Genomic DNA, 18,573 nt, shown 5'->3' on the forward strand with positions numbered 1-18,573 from the left:
CCCGTGACAGCTTTAAAACGTTTTCTCCATCACTGCCCCGTGCTGTGTGTCTGCAGCAAATCATTCCATCCACCTCCCTCTCCCAGGGAGATGAATCCAGCGTCAGTCACGGGATTTATCACTCCCTCACTGCAGGGATGAGGCAGCAGCAGCTCCCACTGCAGGGGCAGGAGAGGAGGGGAATGTAAATGTCAAGGTCATTTCATCTGCTGGTTTGAGGCACTGAGTTCAGAGCAGCAGGACCACAGTGTGTGAGCCAAGGAAGGATCAGAGTGGAAGATGGAAGAACTTAAGCTGACACTTGGGTACCAGCCATGCCCTGTGGTGCATATTGAGCACCTTCATGCCTATCCTGGAGTGCACACACTGAACTATTGATCAGCTCCAGCACTAAAAGAGTTTTTCCACCACTGTGTCCCCACACACATGTGGCAAAGCCCCCTGAGGAGTCCCCAAAGCCACATGCTTGGGCAATGGAAGGAGGCTGCAGGGCTGAACCCTCCCACTTGCCTCCAGGTCCCAGACACACACACCAAAACACAGAACATTATTGCAGCTGATCCATGGGGTGGGGAGAGCAACCATGTCCCAGCCAGAGCCCAGCCCTTACAGAGCAAAGTACAGGGAGGAGTCAGAGTCAGGCAAGCAAGAGAAAGGAAAGGTTTAGAAAGACAGCAGTTGCTGAACTGAGCTCACACGTGGAGCCCAAGCTGATACCTTTTGCTCCAGTGCCTGGAGACCGTAGGAAGTGTAGGCAGTGGCAGGCAGGGGGCTGGGAGGACACAGCAGAGGTGGGTTCTGGTCTGTTTGCACCCTGAGATCCAGCAGCCCCTGTTACACAGGTCTTCACATCCCGCTGTGGCCTCTCTCTGTGGCTCACGGAGGCCCTTGAGCAAGGAAGGTGCTGAAATACCAGTTTCCAGCTCAGTCTCACGATGGCAGCTCTTTGAGCTGACTCACTGGGGAGAGCAGAGGCTGAGTAATACCCAGCATGGCTAAAAAGAAAACCTTTCCCTAGAATGATCTCCGCCCTGGATGTCCTGGCACTTCACACCAACCCACAAAAACCCCCACATTTGTCACTTGGGCTTACTCATCCAGCTTCAAACCCAAAACCACCTCTTGCTCACAGTCTGTCTTGGCAAAACCCATCTTCTGGTACCTGTCTGGCAGTTGTCCCTGGTCAGAGGTGCCTGTGATGTGGCAGCACCAGCCAACACGAGCCATGAGCCAGCGAGGGCTGCTCTGAGTCCAAACTTCTCCCTACACCTCCTGCCACCCTCCAGCAGTGAAGGCAGCCAGTGCTGTGAGGCATAGCTCATAAATCCCCACATCCATCAGGCAGCAGAGATGCAATTGGACTGCTTGGGGAGTGGGGAGGAGTCCTCACGGTCCCCAAAGGAGGACACACACATGATGGGCAGGTGCTGGCCATAACCATGGTCTCTAGGAACACATAGTGCATCCCCCCAGCTGTAAAGGAATGAATGCAAAATGATGATGTGGTTTATTTTTATTGGTAAGAGGTCACTTGAAGCAGGGAAAAATCTGAGCACAATGGTGTGGAGGAGGAGGAAGGCTCGGCCTCTTCCTTTGGTTGGAATCAACCCTGGACAAACACACACATCCCATCCTTTGGGGTAAAGATGTTCCCCAGCCCCCAGGGCTGTCAGTAAGATTTCAGGGCTGAGAGTAGGAAATCTGTAAGGAGTACCTGCAGTTCTTGCAGTAATAGCTTTTTGCACAAGATCTCAAAGAGCTTTAGAAATACCTGGTTACATCACACTCCAGAGGGAAACAGCCACGTGTCAGAGTGGGGACACAGGCACAGCTGCTTCAACAAAGGCAAAGTCACACCAGCTGGCACAGCTGTCCACTGTGGTAGAAAACCTCTCCATGCCCCAAAAAATTAACTGGATCTAGCACAAACAGCTCCCTCTGCCCTCTCTTTTTCCTCAGTAGGAGGATATCATCCAAACATTGGCATTTGATGGTACCAATGTGGCTTTCACATGGTGGCCTTGCTGCTGAGTAGCTGTTTAGTCATTCAAGCAGGGACCAGATCTGGAGATGGATTAATGCACAGCATTTCCTCCTGCCCTCCTCTCACCCCACTTCCAGAGCAGAAGCAGACTGTGTAAATTGCACTCCCCTGCTTTAATATTTAAAGTCTTCTGACCCTTCCACCCTTTCTGAGCCCTTCCCAAAGCAGAGCATGGCTCCTGCTTCCCATCAGGGAGATGGCAGCCAGTAAAGAGCATCCCAGACAAACAGGGCTTTTCAGGTTTGAAGGAGGGAGGCAGGGACTCTCACTGCCATCTATCTGGCCAAAATTTGGACCATGTTGCTCTAACTCAACTCCATACCTGCACAAACCTTGCTGATGGTGTGACCTGCCCAGCTTTTTGGTCCCACAGCTTCAGCATTCCCCAGACACGCTGCACTTCTCATCAGTGTGCACCCCATGCCCCAAGAAGACCATGACTGACCTCTTTATTTTGGGCTTGCTCCTTCTCAGCTCCCCATAGACCATGCCTGGCTCTAGCCTGGAGAAAATGACATGTTCACCAAGAAACTCTTATAAAAAGCTCACATCTCAGAAGCCACTGATTTAGCTCACTAATACCCACACTGAGGACAGGGATGTGTCATTTACTCCAGTCTGACTCATCCTCCCAACATCTTTTCCTCTTTTCCAGGCAGCAAACCTCATGGTCCCTCTGCAGATCTCACCACTCACCCACACTAGAGGAAGAGACACTCGACTTGAACCATGGAGCCAAGTTCTCATCAGAGCAGACATCTACATGCTTCCTCTCTCAAGCATGCTCAGCTGAGGAGTTAAAAAGAAACCCTCATGGGCTTGTGCTGACGGTTGGCACAAGAGCTGCACAGTGAGTAGTGCTGGGCAGGAGACCTGGAAAGTTCAGGTAATCCATGTTTTCTAGGATCATCTGTCTGGGAGTCAGAGGGAGCCATTTAAAACAACAGAGAGGGTCCTGCAGCATCTTAGAGTTGTACTGACACGGTTCAGGAAACCTCCATTGGAAGTGATTTAATTCACAAACCAGGATTTATTAGGCTCCTACTGGGCTGTAATGTTTTCTCTCATAACATTCCCTTTCTCCACCCACCTCTTGCTACAGAAAACAAACCCGAGTGGCTCAGACAGCAGTAAAAGAGCAGTGGGAGGAGCTGAGAGTCAGAAGCCATGTGGAAAGAGCAGAATCTGGCAGATGTGCACCTCAGCTGATCAGGGAGTCAAGAGAATTAAGGTGGCAGCTGGGAAGAGGAATGAAGTCAAACAAGGTTTGGATGTTACCTGTAGAGCAGCTTCTGAGTAACTTCTGTTTGGGACTTGCCTCATCTCCAAAGGGCAGATCCCTCGTGGAACACTCCCAGCTCTGAATTCTGCTGTCACAGACACACCTGACACCCCAAAATCTGCTCCCAGAGATGGAGCCACAGCTCTTGCACAGCTGCTGGAGCCTACCCAGTAAGTCAGTAGTGACAAAGTGACAACTCCCCACTTTTGCAGTGACAGGAGGTACCAGTTTGGCCCCACCACCTTCAGAGAGTTCAGACCTCACTGGGCAGAACCACTCAGGCACTTCTGCACACTTCATCAAGGCAAAAATATTAATTGCTTCTAGTTAGAGCCATATTTTAGAGGCAACAATTAGGCTGCATCCCTCAGCTTCTAGAAATAAGCTGCAACTTTTACAAGGACAACTGGTCTGGAAAAACCATCTGGGTAAAGCATGGAGTGGCCCCTCATCACCTTACAACAGCGATTGCTAAAAGATATTAACACCTTATTTTCATTTCACAAAGTCAGTCAAGAGAAATCAAACAACTGATGTCACCCATGAATAAAATGCACCAACACCTTTAAGTTTTGAGCTGATTTCTCTTTACTTCACAGTCTTGGCAAAACAAACCTGCACTCAAAAGTCATTTCACATTCATATATTAATCAAACATTTTCAAAATAAATAGATCTATATTCTTTTAAATACCCATTTCTTTACATCACTGCAGTGGCAAGTCTAGAAAAGTCAGTGCACAGATAGTAGCAAGTTGATTAATCAGCTGGACTTGAACAAAAAGGAAACAGGAGGTGGATTTTTCCCTCCCCAAGCAGGCTGCATGCAGCAAGGCTCGGCAGCTTCCTAGCACACGATCTGCTTTCACACTTGCTGGGAAGGATTTTCTCTCTCACAGCTGTCAGAAGCCAGTGAAGTCTGATTTGTGCAAAGCTTTGTACAATGCCAAGTTTTCCCACCTGGATTCTGAACAGTCCTGCAGAGGTTCTGCTCACTGGAGTCGTTGGGAATGAGAGTGAGGGAATGGTGCTATGGAAGGAAAATGCTTGAACCCTCAGACCAAGGTGCCTCCACCTTCAAGTGACTGGGAAATAAATTCACAGCTGATCCAGGAACACCAACAGCATTAAACAACATTGAAACCAACAGCTCAGTTGCACCTACCAGCTTACACCAACGTTTCACACTCTCAAGTGCTTCCAGGGCACCAGTAAAGCAACATTTCCTCCCTGTTTGCTATTAATTCACCAATTAAATCACAGCAATAAGAGAATTCACTGGCCAAAAAGTGTAACTCAAGTTACAGCTGAGCAAAAAAAGTGCATTACAGACTATAAGGAGAATATTCAGGACTTGGTAATCTCAAGCCCACATACCTAACTGGAAAAAAGACAAGAGAAGTTAGTGTTCCCATATGATCTAGAACTAGTTAGATGCCACTCATCAACCCTGTAGAGTCATATGCTTTCTTAAGGAAGGAAACTCATCAGCATCACCCTACACAGTGCACAGCAGGAAAACTTGGAGGGCTACCAGATTGTTTGCTATGATTGTCAGGAATGATGTCAGTTTAATAGATGAATGAAAAGATGTAGTAGATATCTATTTTCTCTGAGATCCCAAAGGTTCCCTTTGAAGCCCTTTGTCAGTAGCAGAATGTTGGATGTGACAATATGAGTTGAGAGGAATACCCAGAGACACCCCTGTGTCCAGAGATGCTCTTGGCTGCACTCTAAGGTAAATTCAAGACACTCCATATTAATGATCCATTTGGAGCAGTTGCTTACTCTAAAGAGCTATAATTTAAGTATCAGGAGATGTAAGGGAAACAATGCCAGATGAAAAGAACCTCCAGTTCTAGCGATGCTGCACAGAGAGGAGGGACAGCAAGCCCTCTGAGCTTTCCCAGGTAACCCAGGCTAAAAAATCTCTCCCCTTGCTCTGCACAGATCTACCACTAGAGTCCATGAAAGCTACGTGCCTCAGGGAAGGCTCTACTCCTCAGTGCTATGGACCATGCCCCAAGAATCTGCCAAAATGGGAAGTAAGAAAGCAATGAGTTGTGGAGGAGTTCTGGGTTAGCTTATTGGTTTTTCTTGTCCTCTGGTGGGAAGTATGGAGGAGGGGGTGGCTGGTCCTGAAATAAAGACAATAAAAGAACATCAATTCATAGAAACATAGAATCACCTGCAGAGCTCATCCAGCCCAAGCCCCTGCTAAAGCAGGTTCCCCTCGAGCAGGGGCACAGGAACGTGTCCAGGTGTGTTTGGAAACCTCCCAAGGAGCCTCCACACCCTCCCTGGGCAGCCTGGGCCAGGGCTCCCTCACCTCAGCACCAAAGGAGTTTCTCCTTGTGTTTCAGTGGAACTGGTTGTGTTCTAGCCCATGTCCATTACCCCTTGTCCTGCTACTAGACAGTACAGACAGAAGTGTCACCCCATCCTCCTGACACCCATCCTTTAGGGACTTGGAAGTGTTGGTGAGATCTCCCCTCAGCGCTCTCCAGCCTGAGCAGCCCCGGGTCCCACAGCCTTAACTTAACCACCCCATCCCAAAACCAATTCATACAAACTTTGTTGTGTGACCTAGAAAGAAAACTGCTAAATATATACTTGGGCTCCCACTGCAGAGCCAGCAGGAGCTAGGAGCTTACCGAGGGCATGTAGACGTTGTGTGGGTTAACGGGGCTGTAGTAAGCGCTGGCAGCGGCTTCTGCGGCCTTTGCTTCAGCTGAGACAGAGAAGTCAGAGATGTAGTGACACACTCAGGCCTTTTACAGCCAACCAAAAACTCCACACATTCCTGGCTATCAAGTGTTTCTAACAGTGCACTGTTTGACCAACTCAAGAGTTGCAAAACAGCTACAACAAACACAACCATCGAGCATTATCTCTCCCAGCTGCCACAGGACTGTCAGGTCCCAGTGGAACAGACCCAAACAGGTTTGGAAATGTCACCTGGGACTTGCCTGTTAGTCAACAGATACATGCCAACAGCTGCTGTGCCTGAACACAGACAACACCCCTTAAAAAGGTCATGGACAACCCTTCCTTCTTGGGAGTGAACACACAAGACAAAATAAAAACCAGCACAAGCTGATAGCAGCTCAGGAGATTCACACTAGAAATGGTAAGTCAGGAAGCTAATCCAGACCCTCTGCTTCTGCAGAACACACAGATCTTGCACAACCACCTGGGTCAGAGCCACTTTCCAAATAACAGTTCAAAGATGACTGTTTATTCAAACCAAAGACAGAAGTGACATCCTTATCCAGACAAATATCCTTTCTTGAGAGAGCTCTGTGGTGGTGTCCACTCACAAAGTTTCCCCCTGCCCCCACAGAGGCCCTTTAAGACCATGGTCAAAATAAATTCCAGTTGAGTGAAAATGAGAGTGGCATCTCCTCAGCTCCTTTCCATCACCTGTTCCATGTTCCTTAAGCAAAAGTAATGAGGTCACAGCAAGATGGGAGGAGGAGTGACAATCACCAAAGCCACTTTTGATAACTAAAATGGACTAGAAACACATTTCACCATCAATTTCTTTTTACTCACCTATCAGAGTAAAATTGTCACAACAGGAGGATCACAAACTGTATTTTTTCTGTTACAACAAGAGTAAATCCAGCTGCAAAATACCTGCTAATGGTACTTAACCTGGAAAGAGTCAGGCTGGCCTGCAGACTGAGCTGGATATACAAGGCTGGAGCTCCCTGATCTCTCTCCTAAACTTTTTTAACTCTCAAGTGGAGTTTCAAAGTTGACTCTAAGTTTCCAAGAGATAACAGAGTAGAAGCAATGTCTGTTTCCTAGCTAACAAAGACTGTGGTAAGCTAATTCACCCAAGCATGCTGCTTACCTGCAGGAGTAGTGGGCAGGTCTGGAGCACTGACAGGGGGTTCCATAGGCCCTGGGTAGGGTGGGGGTGGGAGCTGCATATAACCCATGTCCCCATCTGGCACAGGAGGACCAGGATAAAACTCTGTCAGGGAAGGAAGTAACACAAGAAAAGACTTAATTCTCTTGGGTGGGTCACAGCACACAGCCAAAACGAGCCAAAGGCAGATAAAAATCAGCTCAGAAACACACACAAGCATCAGAGCCAACCTAAAAGGCAATGAAAAATTGGTGTTTCTTCTCCTTTTTTTACCCATTTTAGCTCTTGCTAGCTAGGATAATGGCCATCCTCAATTCCCAGCCTTACCAGAAGGAGGAGGAGGAGGGTAGGGGTATCCCCCATTTGCTGCAGCCGGTGCGAAAGCGTAGGATCCATTGGGCATATAGGAATAGCCATAAGCTCCGTTGGGTATTTCACCTCTGGAGACTGGAAAAGGAAAGGGAAGTTAACTCCAGCAAAACATCAAACCTGCACCAAATGCAGGCCAAGAACTCCAGCAAACTAGAGCCCTTATCTGAGAAACAAACGTGCCCCAGCCCAATAAACCTGCTGTTCACTGGAGATGGAAAAGAACTTATTTATTAAAGTAAGTTCCAGCCACAGCCTGAAACTCACATGGATCTGAATCCAACTTGAAAGTGCCCTTGCTGGGAGATGAAGGAAAGGCCTCTCAAAACCACAGAGCTGGCTGACAGATACCACCAGTCCCTCCCTACCTTGTGAGGCCACCTGCAGCATCCGCTGCCCGAACTCGATAGCACCCCCAGCTGAGAAGGTGATCTTGAACGTGGCAGATCCTTCCCAGCCACCTGCAGGGGGAGAGACAGAATTCAGAGCAAGGAGAGCCCATTTCCATGCTATTTCACTTCCACAGCTTCTCTACAGGTGCCCTGTATAGAATTCTTTAAAGAGCTCATCCCCAAAACCCAAGGGAAAAAAAATAAAGCAAAAGCAGCTGAAGTGACAGAATTCTGTATCAGAAACATTCACATTGGGGTATTTCCAGGTCACAGACACCTGAAGAAGAAACATGAATGAGGGAGACCTTCCAAAGCTTTCTGAAGTTGTGCCTGTTACCACAGCAGCTGCTGACAGCCCCAGCCATCAGGAGAACAGGACTGGCTTTGGCTTTGTACAAGATTAGTGCAGAAGACAGGGATTTCGTTAATCCCGTTTGCTAAAAAGCCTTTGCAACGACACCTGACTGTCAGCTAGAAATTAAGTCTAGGAGTTTTGAGCACTCAAGGAAGCAAAGAGCTTAATGAAAAAAGCCCATCAGAGTGCATGGAAGAATAATGCTACAAAATAAATTAGTGACATCTCATGTTACAGACTAAAAAACAGCCCAGGCCTCCAAGAATGCATCAAAGCAGGAGCTGTGTCAGTGCTGAAACACACACACACACAGATTAAAGAGCCTTTTGAGCTAAACCAGACTCTCATGGCTGTTCAAGCAAGATCCTCATTAAAAGAGATGGTCTCTGGGGGAAATTCACAAAGGTTTAGTTAAAGCTGTTTGCCTTTCACACAGTTTAGAGTTTGTCATTACTGCTCAGGCTTCCTCTCAGGTGGGACAGTCTTCCTTTGGTCCCATATAGATGCTGATTTTGGGGCTACAGACTGAAGTCTCCTAAGCACAAGCTGGGGTTGAGAGAGTTAACTGACCAAAAAAGGGGAAGAATAAAACAGTGATTAAAAAGGAAGAGATCTTATTGAAAACATCTACAATAACCTTCTCATTTGACATAACATGAAACCACCCCTTGATTTGGGGATTTCAAGGCAATCCCTTCTCTTCCAAGTGCCATTTTTACTGCAAGGTTGCACTTAGCAACAGCCTTTCCTTGAATTAACATGAAATTGGTGCTGGAGAACAGTGCTCTGGATCCAGAAAGGATCAGGAGTCTTTGGCACAGCAGGACCTGGATACAGGATTAATAGGTAATCCCAAGTGACCACAGCAAAAGGCTCTTGCTGCTTCTGCTCTCATGTTTACCCAGTGAGATCACTTGGCTGACCGCACTTAGTACTCACTAGCACAGAGAGCAGGAATGAGACCAGATCTGCTCATTGCAACTGTACAGGGAGCAGATAAGGGGAATATTTTTAGCAGTGAGTTTCCAAGACAGAACCACATTCCAGCAGTACTGTAAAAACCCATGAGCTCAGTACCCTGTTTCAGTCAGACACTTACTTTGCCATGAATTGTGTAGCTGAATTAAGACACAGCACACACATCTGTACTATACATACCTCCTGCCTCTGCTTTCACCGTGCCCTTGATGTAATTTGCTCCAAAGACAGGCTGCTTAATCTCACAATCTTTCAACAAATAAAAGGGCATCACAAAAGACTGCATAGCATCCTTTCCCTTCGATACAAAGATAACCTGAAGAGAAAACAACATTGCAAAGGCTATTTAAAATAAACAGGAAGCACAGCCCTGATTTATTATCTGAAGAGGCTTTTTGATGGACTGAAACTCCCTCCCCCATCTGAAGCTTCCTTGTCAGTTCTGTAAGCCAAAAGCTACACAGAATAACCAAGAGGGCTGAAGTTTCAAGGTAGAAAAGCCTCCTTTGCTCAGGTAATATTCCTCTAGCTTCCAGAAAACTCGTTGCTTCACACTGCTGTGATTTAGTACATGTGCTGTTCCATTCAGCATATCTAGACCATTGCTAATTTCCAATCTTGAAGATGCCTGATGGACTTAAATAGCTGCTTGTACAAGAACTAATCAGATTTATGATCTTTTGGCAAATAGAGAGGATATGCAATGAACTCATAATGCTCCCCAGAGGGAGAGGATGAGCCATTCTTCCAGGGCTAGTAGATTATCCTGACTTTCATTCAGTGAGAACATTTAAAAACAGAATTGCACAGAGTCCTTATCTCCTTCCACAAGATAAAGCCTTTTACTACTCACTCGGTAGGGAGTCAAGAAAACACTCCCTTTCTTTGTCCCTTTGAAGGCATCAGGCATGGGTTCCAGGTCACTGAAGGTAAGTTCAATGTGATCGTAAGTCATCAAAACACTGCAGACAAGAGGAGAGACAAGGGTGTTACAGAGTTACAGCTCAAAGCAGAAGTGCAATGTGTACACAAGTTTACTGACCTACCAAAACTCCCTTTAACCTCATGCCAGTGCTGAGCTGACAAAATCAGCCTAGCTTGCTTTTTTTCCTTAAGGTTGGCAGCAGCAACTTTAGTAACACTGGCTGCTTGTTCTCAGCCTTGCTTTCCCTCCTCCATGTGCCAGCACAGCCACTGCACAGTCAGGCAGTGAATCTAGTCAATTAACTGAGGTCTCAAACACATACAGTTGTTTTGCATTTCTGCTGGATCAGTTCTCTAATTTAGTTCACTGCAAGGAACACAACAGAGGAAGGGCTGCTGGAGCAGGAAATGCTCAAGCTGGTTTATGCAACATGGCTGTTGAAGGTCTAACCACAGCTTAAGCATCCCTGTCACAAAAATGTGACCAAAAGGAACTCCCCTTTCTTGCCACAAGACTTCATTAACCCATGTTGTCTGCACTGACTCCTTAACTCTCAATTAGACACTGACCTGACTAAAGCCAGTGCAATCTCCTTCCATAGAGACAGCAGGTAGCATGTATTAACACAACAGCATCCACATTAAGGACTCTAATCCCTAAAGCTCCCCCACCACGTTACCTCTGGCAGTTTATGGGTTACCATCCACGTACTGGCCACAATCCCCCTGAAGGACTCCTGGGCCAGTAGCTCTGCTCAGGCCACAGCACCAACAGCAGTCAGGACTGCCGTGAGCCCTGCTCCGAGGCTGACAATCGGGGCAGGAACACCCTAAGCTGCTGCTGTTGTTTGTTTCAGTGGACACGAGCTTAAGCCTCAGAGCTGATCTTAAGTCTTCCTCGAAGGGCCACATCCCAAAAGGGACTCAGGCAGAGAATTCCTACAGAGCGTTTAACGGAACGAAGCCCTGGAGAATGATGTGCTCCCGTGTGCCACGTCAGGCAGACACGGCGGGGGAGGACAGCCCGCGGCCGTGCAGACACAGGCAGCTCTCAGGAGGCCTCTGTTTCCATGGCTATATCCCAGCGCCTTTTCCCGACACCGCTGCTCCCTCCCGAACACACGGAGGGGAAGGAAGGAGGGGGGGATGTACGCAAGGAACGCGGCAGGCCCGGCGCTGCCCAAGCTGAGCCAGAGGCAGCATCCCAGAGCTCCCGCTGCCCAGCGAGGCGGGAGGATCGTGTCCGGGTCAGAATCACCGGGCTGGGGGCTGAACTCGGGGGGAGGCTGAGGACAGCAGGGGGCTGACAGGTAACACTCCTCCCAGCTGCCAAGCCAGCAGCGAGAGGGTTAAACCACCCCCCCCCCCCCCCCCGGCTCCGCGTGACCCGCCCCCCCCCCCACAACCGCTCCCGCTGAGGGGGAGGAAAGAGCGGCCGCAGCTCCCCGCGGCTCCTGCGGCCGGAGGAGGGGAGAAGGGGACGGTGGCAGCTCACTTCTCGCTGTTGTTAACGATGACGCCGCCGCCCTCGGAGTGGTTCCTGTTGAGCGCCATGGCCGCCGCCGCACAGCCTCACCCCGGAGCGCCTGCGCGGGAGGCGGTGCCATGGCGGGCGCCGGGCGGGGCGCGGGGCATGCTGGGGCTTGTAGTCCCCGCGCCGGCCGCCATGACGTCCCCCTCTCCCCTCCCTGCCCTCCGCAGCCAGCCCAGTGGGTTTTTGTCCGGAGGGATGCTCCGGACACTGCTCACCCCCAGGACGCGTCTTCAACCGGCACCTGACGGGAGAGAGCTCTTTAAATTACCGACTGTTGGGGTAAGCAAAGGGCTGGGCCAAAAGCCCGGGCGGGGGGCGGGAGGCGGGGCGGGGGGAGGGCCAGGGCTGTCCCAGGGGCAGGGCCGAGGCTTGGGGGCGGCTGCAGCTCAGCGAGCACCGGGCTGAGGCCCCAGCACATCGTGCCCGCGGCCCACACACTGGGTATGGCCCCAAAGGGTGGCTGTCGGCAGGATGGGGGGACGCTTTCTGTCTGTGGTGTCCAGCGACAGGACAAGGGGTAACGGCCAGAAGCTGGAACACAACCAGTTCCACTGAAACACGAGGAGAAGCTCCTTTGGTGCTGAGGTGAGGGAGCCCTGGCCCAGGCTGCCCAGGGAGAGCGTGGAGGCTCCTTCAATTGCAATGCAACCCATGTCCTGCAGTCAGCTCCCAGACCGATTGCTGCTGCAAGAACTCACCAGGGAATCAGAAGGTGTCCCCAGAATACTCCATAGTGTGGGCAGGATCCCTTACAATTGCACTGGTTCCGTGAGGCTTTGGAAAGCTGATCCTGGCTGGGTCACCACGTTCTGATGCTGAAATACGTAACAGGAGAGAGCTCTCCAAACCATATTTATCGTTCAGGAAGCTGGCACTGTGCTCAGGGGATGCCCAAAGGTCAGCAGAAGATGGTGGGTTGGGGCCAGAGTGCGGGAGCATGTGGCACATGCCCGGCGTGGACCAAGGTGGCCATCACCTCAGCATTGAACCTCAGCATTTCCCTTCTGCCCCAAGTCCTCCTTCCTCTTGCTGTTGCTGTACCATGGTGCTGATGAGCTCCTGTGCTATGGGAGGGGTCTTACAGCATCTCCTGCCAGCGCGAGTGCTCTCTGGGAAGCCTGATGGGCCCCTGGCTTTGAGGCTCTTGAGCCTGCGGCTCTGCTGGTCCCTGGACTTAAGCCTTGGGGTCGCTCATCCGGGGCTTGGCTTCTCACCCAGACTGTTCTGATCCCATCTCTTCATCTCTCTGCTCCCTCTTTGAATTCAACCCTCTCGGCGTGGAAGATCAACATACGCACAGAGATGGATTTTCTTTGGGTTTAATGCCCGAATTCGACTTGTCCCATTTTCCCCCAGAGACTCCACAGCCCGTCTGGGCAGCCCCTTCCAGTGCTCCCTCCCCTCAACAGGGAACAAGTTTTTCCTTGGGTTTCTTTGGAACCTCTCATGTTCCAGCTTGTACCCGTTGCCCCTTGTCCCCTCATTGGAGACCGCTGAGGACAGCCTGGCTCCATCCTCCTGGCACGCGCCCTTTACGGAATCACCCTGGCTGCGGGTGACATCATAAAGCCCATTCCTCAGGCCGGGAGCAGAGCGTCACCCGGCAGTAGGGGACTTGTGTCACCCCCTGAACACAGAGTTGCATTCAGTGGTGAGGAGGAGAAGGAGGAAGACGTGGCAAGCTAGCTGCTGCCATGGCCATACTCAGCCTCTCCCAGCTGCTGGACAGGGCCCTCGGGATTCCTGAGGACAAAGGCATTTCCTCTCAGCTCCTGCACAGGGTGCTGGATGCCATGCTGGGACACCTGGGCCTGCGGGACGCACCGGCCGAGGCCCCGATGGAGGGGACGGCCCTTGGCGCCCGGGTGGCCTCGCTGGCTGCGGAGCTGCAGCAGCTGAGAGAGAGAGTGGAAGCCAACGAGAGCAGCATTTCCAAGGTAGAGGCTGGTCCCGCTCCCTGGCTGCTCCCCGACGAGCCAGCCCCTGGCAGCGGGGAGCTCGCCCTCCCTCCTCGGGCAGGGCCCGGCCCCGGCCCTCGGCAGCGGCTCCTCGCCCCGGGGGTCCCTCCAGCGCCTGGGGCCGGGCGCGGGCAGGGCTGGAGCCGGCCCTGCTGCCTGCGGGAGCGCAGCGGCTGCCCCGGGGCAGGGCCGAGGGGCTCGGCGGGACCCTCCCTTGGGGCTGACCCACCAACCCCCTTCTCCCAGGCCGTGGCTCTGTCCCAGGATGTGCTCACGCAGATCGGCGGGATACAGGTGGCGCAGTCCCGCATGGGCGAGGAGATCCGGGCGCTGCAGGTGAGCTGCTGCCGCTGCCCCGGGTGGCCGCTGGGCCCTCCCCTCTCCCTGCCCCTCGGCCCGTGCCCTCCCTCCCCCTCCCTGCCCCACAGCCCTGGGGCTCGCCCCACGGGAAGGGCACCAGCAAAGCAGAGCCAGACGTGTGTCCCAAGGGGGCAGCTCCCCTGGAGCCCCCAAACCCCCCCTCGCCGCCTCCTGCCAGTGCTGCCTGGCGAGGGCAGAAATGGGCACTGCAGGGGGGCCGCTGCTAAAGAGCTAAGTGTGTGTGTCAAACAAAGCAATGCTGAGGCACTTTCAAAGTTAAGTAACCACTGGAAAAATCCTCCCATGGGTGCTGGGAGGGAGAGGAAAACAAATATGTAGCTGTGTAATACAGCGCTGGCCCTCAAGCACAGCCTGGCCCAGCGTCCTCCTCTCTGTGCCCAAGTTCGTTTGTGGATGCTCCTCGTAAATGCTGCCATATGCTGACTGCTGTCCCTTCTTCTCCCCTCACTCCAGGAGAACGTTCAAAGTGCTGCCAGCTCTCTCAGAGGCATCCACGACCAGATAACAGCTTTGACCAGCGATCTGGTACGGCCACGAGCACCCAGGGAGGGGAACCAGTACAGCCCATCCCTCGGCATCAGGGCATGGTCCCCAGCAGTGCTGCGGGCTCAGCACTCCTGTGGGTCCCATCCTGCTCCCAGCTACATAGTGCTGGGATGACTTCTGGGGGCTACAGGCTGACCCCTCAATCCCTTCCTTCCCCAGGAAAGGCTGAAGGAAGTGTTGAGCCTCTATCCGAGGCCGGACAAGGTGAAGGACATGGTGCAGTGGAAGGCACTGGACGACTGCCTAGTGGGCAGCACGACAAGAGGAGGAGGAGGCCAAGAGGTGGTGAGTGCTGAGGCATCTGGGCTGCACTTCCCTGCCCTGCATATCCCCCTGTGAGGCAGGACCTGGTGTGGGCAGAGCCAGGGCAGCTCCTTGTCTGGCCCGCCACACAGATGGGGATCTTTTCTCTCTGCTGTGCTCTGGGCAGCCTGCAACAGCCCCTCTGTGGGGCAAGCGAGTGTCCAAATCCCTTGGGGCTGGCAGGAGGGAACAGAGCGGTTTGGGGGCTGAACTCCCGCATGTTGCACTGTGAGGTGGTTTCCAAATCCCACCTGAGGCTGCTGCTCCTGCAAATCAGGCCCGGCCCATTGGGCTGGGAAGTGGGTCTGTTCCAGCAGGCCTGGAGATCTGGAGCCCGTTGCTAGAGGAAACAATGCCTGGGGTTTGTAGCAGGTGCCCTCAGTTGGATGTTTGCTGCTCCCCTGCATGGGCTGCTGAAAATATTCTTCAGGCACGGGTGCAGCCAGAGAGCTGAGGGGGCTGGGGAGGGGCTGGGGGGCTGTGGCTCCAAAGGGCTCCATGGGGTGGGCGCTTGGCCTTTGGGATCTCATGGGGTAGATTGAGTTTGTCATCGTGAGCCCGGGGGGTTTGGGAGCAGGATCTGGGCACTGGGGACAGCATGTCCCCATGGGGACAGCCCTTGCCCTTACTGGTGCAGTTCCACACATAAACCTGCTCCTCTTTGCTGGCTTCTCCCAGGAGAGCGCTGGGAGCCGGTCTGCCCCGGCCAAGTCCCCCGCTCTGGATAAGATGCAGGAAGCACCAGTGACTGCTGAGAGGAGGGCAGGTTCTCCCTCAGGGCAGACCAACATCAGTGCCACGTCCTCAGCCTCCAGCAGCATCCCCGAGCACTACACAGAGGCGGAGAAGGCTCTGCGCCAGCTGGGGCAGCTCAGACACCTCTCTGCTGCGCTGCAGTCCAAGGTGAGAAGTGGCTCATGCCTGCTGTGCCGAACTGGCATCTCCAGGCTCCTCAGCCCCAGGCAGCTCCCTCTGAGGATCCCCGCTCCCGGTTTGTCCCCGGGGCCTGCCCTGTCCCGGCCCGGGGCAGCTGCCTGAGGGTGTGTGTCCCTCCGCAGCTGGACCGTGGGGACCTGGAGCTCCAACCAGGGATGGAGGAGAATGCCGCCGCGGGCATGAGCAAGTGAGTGCGCTGGGGCCGGCGCTGGCTCTGGGGACAGCGCTGCCCCTTCCCTCCGGCAGTGCCCCGGCCGGTGCCTACGTGGGCCCCCGGCACTGGCACAAGGTGGCCGGCGCCCCAGCAGCAGCAGGTTCCCATGTGAAGGAGGCACAGGGATGCGGTACCTGCAGGGCAGAGCCCTCCCAAACCAAAGCGGGCTGTGGGTGAGACGTTGCTGCCCCCTGCAGCTCAGCAGGCCCTTTTCTCCTCCCCAGGCAGCTCACGGGTCATTTCCACTGTCTGTCCTGTGACCGGCTCTACAACACGCCGGTGCCCCGCCCGTGAATAGGCGCATCGGGGGCTGTGCAGGGGGGGACGGGACAGGGAGGTGTGTACCCGGGGGTCTGCCCTGCCGAGCCGCCCTGCAGCCCTGTCCCTGGTAGGGGCACGGGGACCCCTTCCCAGGGGCAGTGTGCAGGGGGTTGCGTGGGACTACGAGCATGCGGGGTTTGGGGTGCCGCCCCGAGCCGGGGAGGGTTGTTTGTGCTCTGTCACCCACCCGCAGCTCCTGCCCTCCCCAGGCACATCGTGACCATCCCCTCCGGGACGCCGGTGCCCCCTGGCCCCCGCAGGCATCCCAGTACTACCCCCGAGCCCGAGCACACACAGCAGCACGGCCGCAGGTAGGCACTCGGGGTCTCATCCCGGTCCCTGGGGCGCAGAGTGGGCTCTGCCCGGTCTGGGGGTTGTCGGGGTGCGGGGGCTCCAGGAGGGGCAGGGGATGAGATGAACCGCTGAGGTTGCCGCTGGTCTGTGAGGTTTTCCAGCCCCCCTGGGCTGCCTCGTCTGGCCCAGGTCCGTGGCTCAGTGGCGTCGGAGCCACGTGTGACGAGTTGCATCTGGTCTCAGCCTGACCTCAGCCCTCGGCGGGAGGGGGGTTTTGTCGGGTCTCTCGCAGCGGCCGGGCGGGCCAGAACGGGCGAACCCCAGGAGCACCCCGGCCCGGTCCTGCCGTAGCAGGGGCAACACGGGGCGCCCCGGGGCCCGGCGCTGAGTATCCCCGTGTCCCGTCCCACAGGGAGCTGGCGGCCGAGCACAGGTACCCCCGTGTGCCGCGGCAGTGCGGCGGCCGACACACCGTCACCCAGTCGCTGCACCCCCCACAACTGCCCCGGCTGCAGCGCCGCGCCCCATGGAACACCGAGGTAGGGCCGGGGGAGGGCGGGGGGTGGGGGGCGACGGAGGCCGGGAGGTTTCCCCGGGGCGGGGGCACTGCGCTGGCCCCGTGCCTTAGCCCGGCTCTCTCTCCTTCCCGCAGGACGAGGTGCCGCTGGTGGGCACCGACGGCCGCGTCTACAGGGGCCGGCTGGACGCGCAGCCGCCCGCGGGCACGCAGGGCACGGCCAGGGCACACGTGGGCAGGGACGCGGCCACGCAGCCCCTGAGGCAGCAGCACAGCTGGGACAGCGGACGGCTGCTCTCCCGGCCCCAGAACTACGTCTCCTCGCTCTGTGTGACAGGTACAGCCCCTGGGGGGGCCCAGCAACGGGGAGGGCTGGAAGCAGGATGGAGGGGGAGGGCTGGTGGATGGGGCAACGAGTCCCCGTGTTGCAGCCAGAGTGACGTGTGGGCTGGTCCTGGTCAGGGTGGGACAACAGCCGTTCTGCATCATGGCGGGGGCAAGACCCCGTTTCTGGGTGTCTCTGCCCAGGACGTGTCCCTGCTCACCCCTGCTCCTCGTCCTCAGGCACTGGCATGTCACCAGAGCACAGGCTGACTTCATCCCACGGCCAGCAGACCCGGGCACAGCGGCTCCTTCCAGAGCTCCACACCTCTTTGGAGAGACCCAGCACGCCGGTGTCTGAGCAGGACTGGGCGGCCCTGTCCAACCTCCTACATCCCTCACAGGTCCCAAGCAGGCGAGCGAGCAGGGACAGACAGAGGCAATGAGGGACAGTGGGCAGCCCATGCTGAAGTAGTAGTAGCAGAAACGTCTTAGAAGAGAGAAAGCTTTTCCTGCCTTCAATAAAAAGATGCCATTTTTCTGATACCTGCAACTGGAGCAGCGGCTGAAACATTTCTTGTTGGTCTTTCAGATTTTACCCAAGCCTGTCAAGTTTCTCCAAAGAGAATCTTTAACCATGTTCATGGAGTTCCATCTTCCCGACCCACTTCAAGTTTTGACGTGTGGACGGTGTTTTTATTATAGTCCTTTGCTGTCATAGACGGGCTTAGAGCTGGCCTGGCCCACAGTAAATGCCTGAATTCGACTTGTCCCATTTCTGGCCAATGCCATTCTACAGATACTGTGAAGAATACACTTGATCCAAGATGGAATCAGCATTATGACCTATATATTGGGAAGTCGGATTCAATTACAATCAGTGTGTGGAATCACAAGAAAATTCATAAAAAACAGGGAGCTGGTTTTCTGGGTTGTGTGAGACTTCTTTCAGATACAATCAACCGCCTTAAAGACACTGGTTTTCAGAGACTGGATCTGTGCAAGCTTGGTCCAAACGACAATGATAC

The 18,573-nt window shown here is 53.9% G+C and overlaps 2 protein-coding genes across 6 annotated transcripts; one reads left to right on the plus strand and one right to left on the minus strand.

The window, feature by feature from the left end:
* Positions 1-3,896: 3,896 nt before the first annotated feature.
* WBP2 (WW domain binding protein 2) lies at positions 3,897-11,821 on the minus strand. Its single transcript, XM_062010691.1, has 8 exons — positions 11,716-11,821; positions 10,150-10,258; positions 9,477-9,612; positions 7,940-8,032; positions 7,530-7,649; positions 7,185-7,307; positions 5,980-6,056; positions 3,897-5,463 (listed from the first exon to the last, which is right to left on the minus strand). Exons 1-8 carry the CDS (start codon positions 11,772-11,774, stop codon positions 5,410-5,412), a joined length of 771 nt encoding a protein of 256 aa, XP_061866675.1. The 5' UTR covers positions 11,775-11,821; the 3' UTR covers positions 3,897-5,409.
* Positions 11,744-18,096, plus strand: LOC133627156 (glutamine-rich protein 2-like). Of its 5 annotated transcripts, none has more exons than XM_062010686.1 (11): positions 11,744-12,033; positions 13,524-13,691; positions 13,959-14,048; positions 14,547-14,618; positions 14,799-14,924; positions 15,621-15,845; positions 16,001-16,065; positions 16,623-16,724; positions 17,120-17,246; positions 17,360-17,561; positions 17,789-18,096. In XM_062010686.1, the coding sequence occupies exons 1-11, from the start codon at positions 11,773-11,775 to the stop codon at positions 17,989-17,991; spliced, it is 1,641 nt and encodes a 546-aa protein (XP_061866670.1). In that variant the 5' UTR covers positions 11,744-11,772; the 3' UTR covers positions 17,992-18,096. The 5 variants fall into 5 exon arrangements, with proteins under 5 accessions (XP_061866670.1, XP_061866672.1, XP_061866671.1 ...); XM_062010689.1 differs by having other exon boundaries at positions 11,973-12,033; positions 13,111-13,691; XM_062010688.1 differs by lacking the exon at positions 13,524-13,691.
* The last annotated feature ends 477 nt before the right edge of the window (positions 18,097-18,573 follow it).

This window comes from Colius striatus, chromosome 18 (genome assembly GCF_028858725.1).
Source record: "Colius striatus isolate bColStr4 chromosome 18, bColStr4.1.hap1, whole genome shotgun sequence".
Classification (NCBI taxonomy): domain Eukaryota; kingdom Metazoa; phylum Chordata; class Aves; order Coliiformes; family Coliidae; genus Colius; species Colius striatus.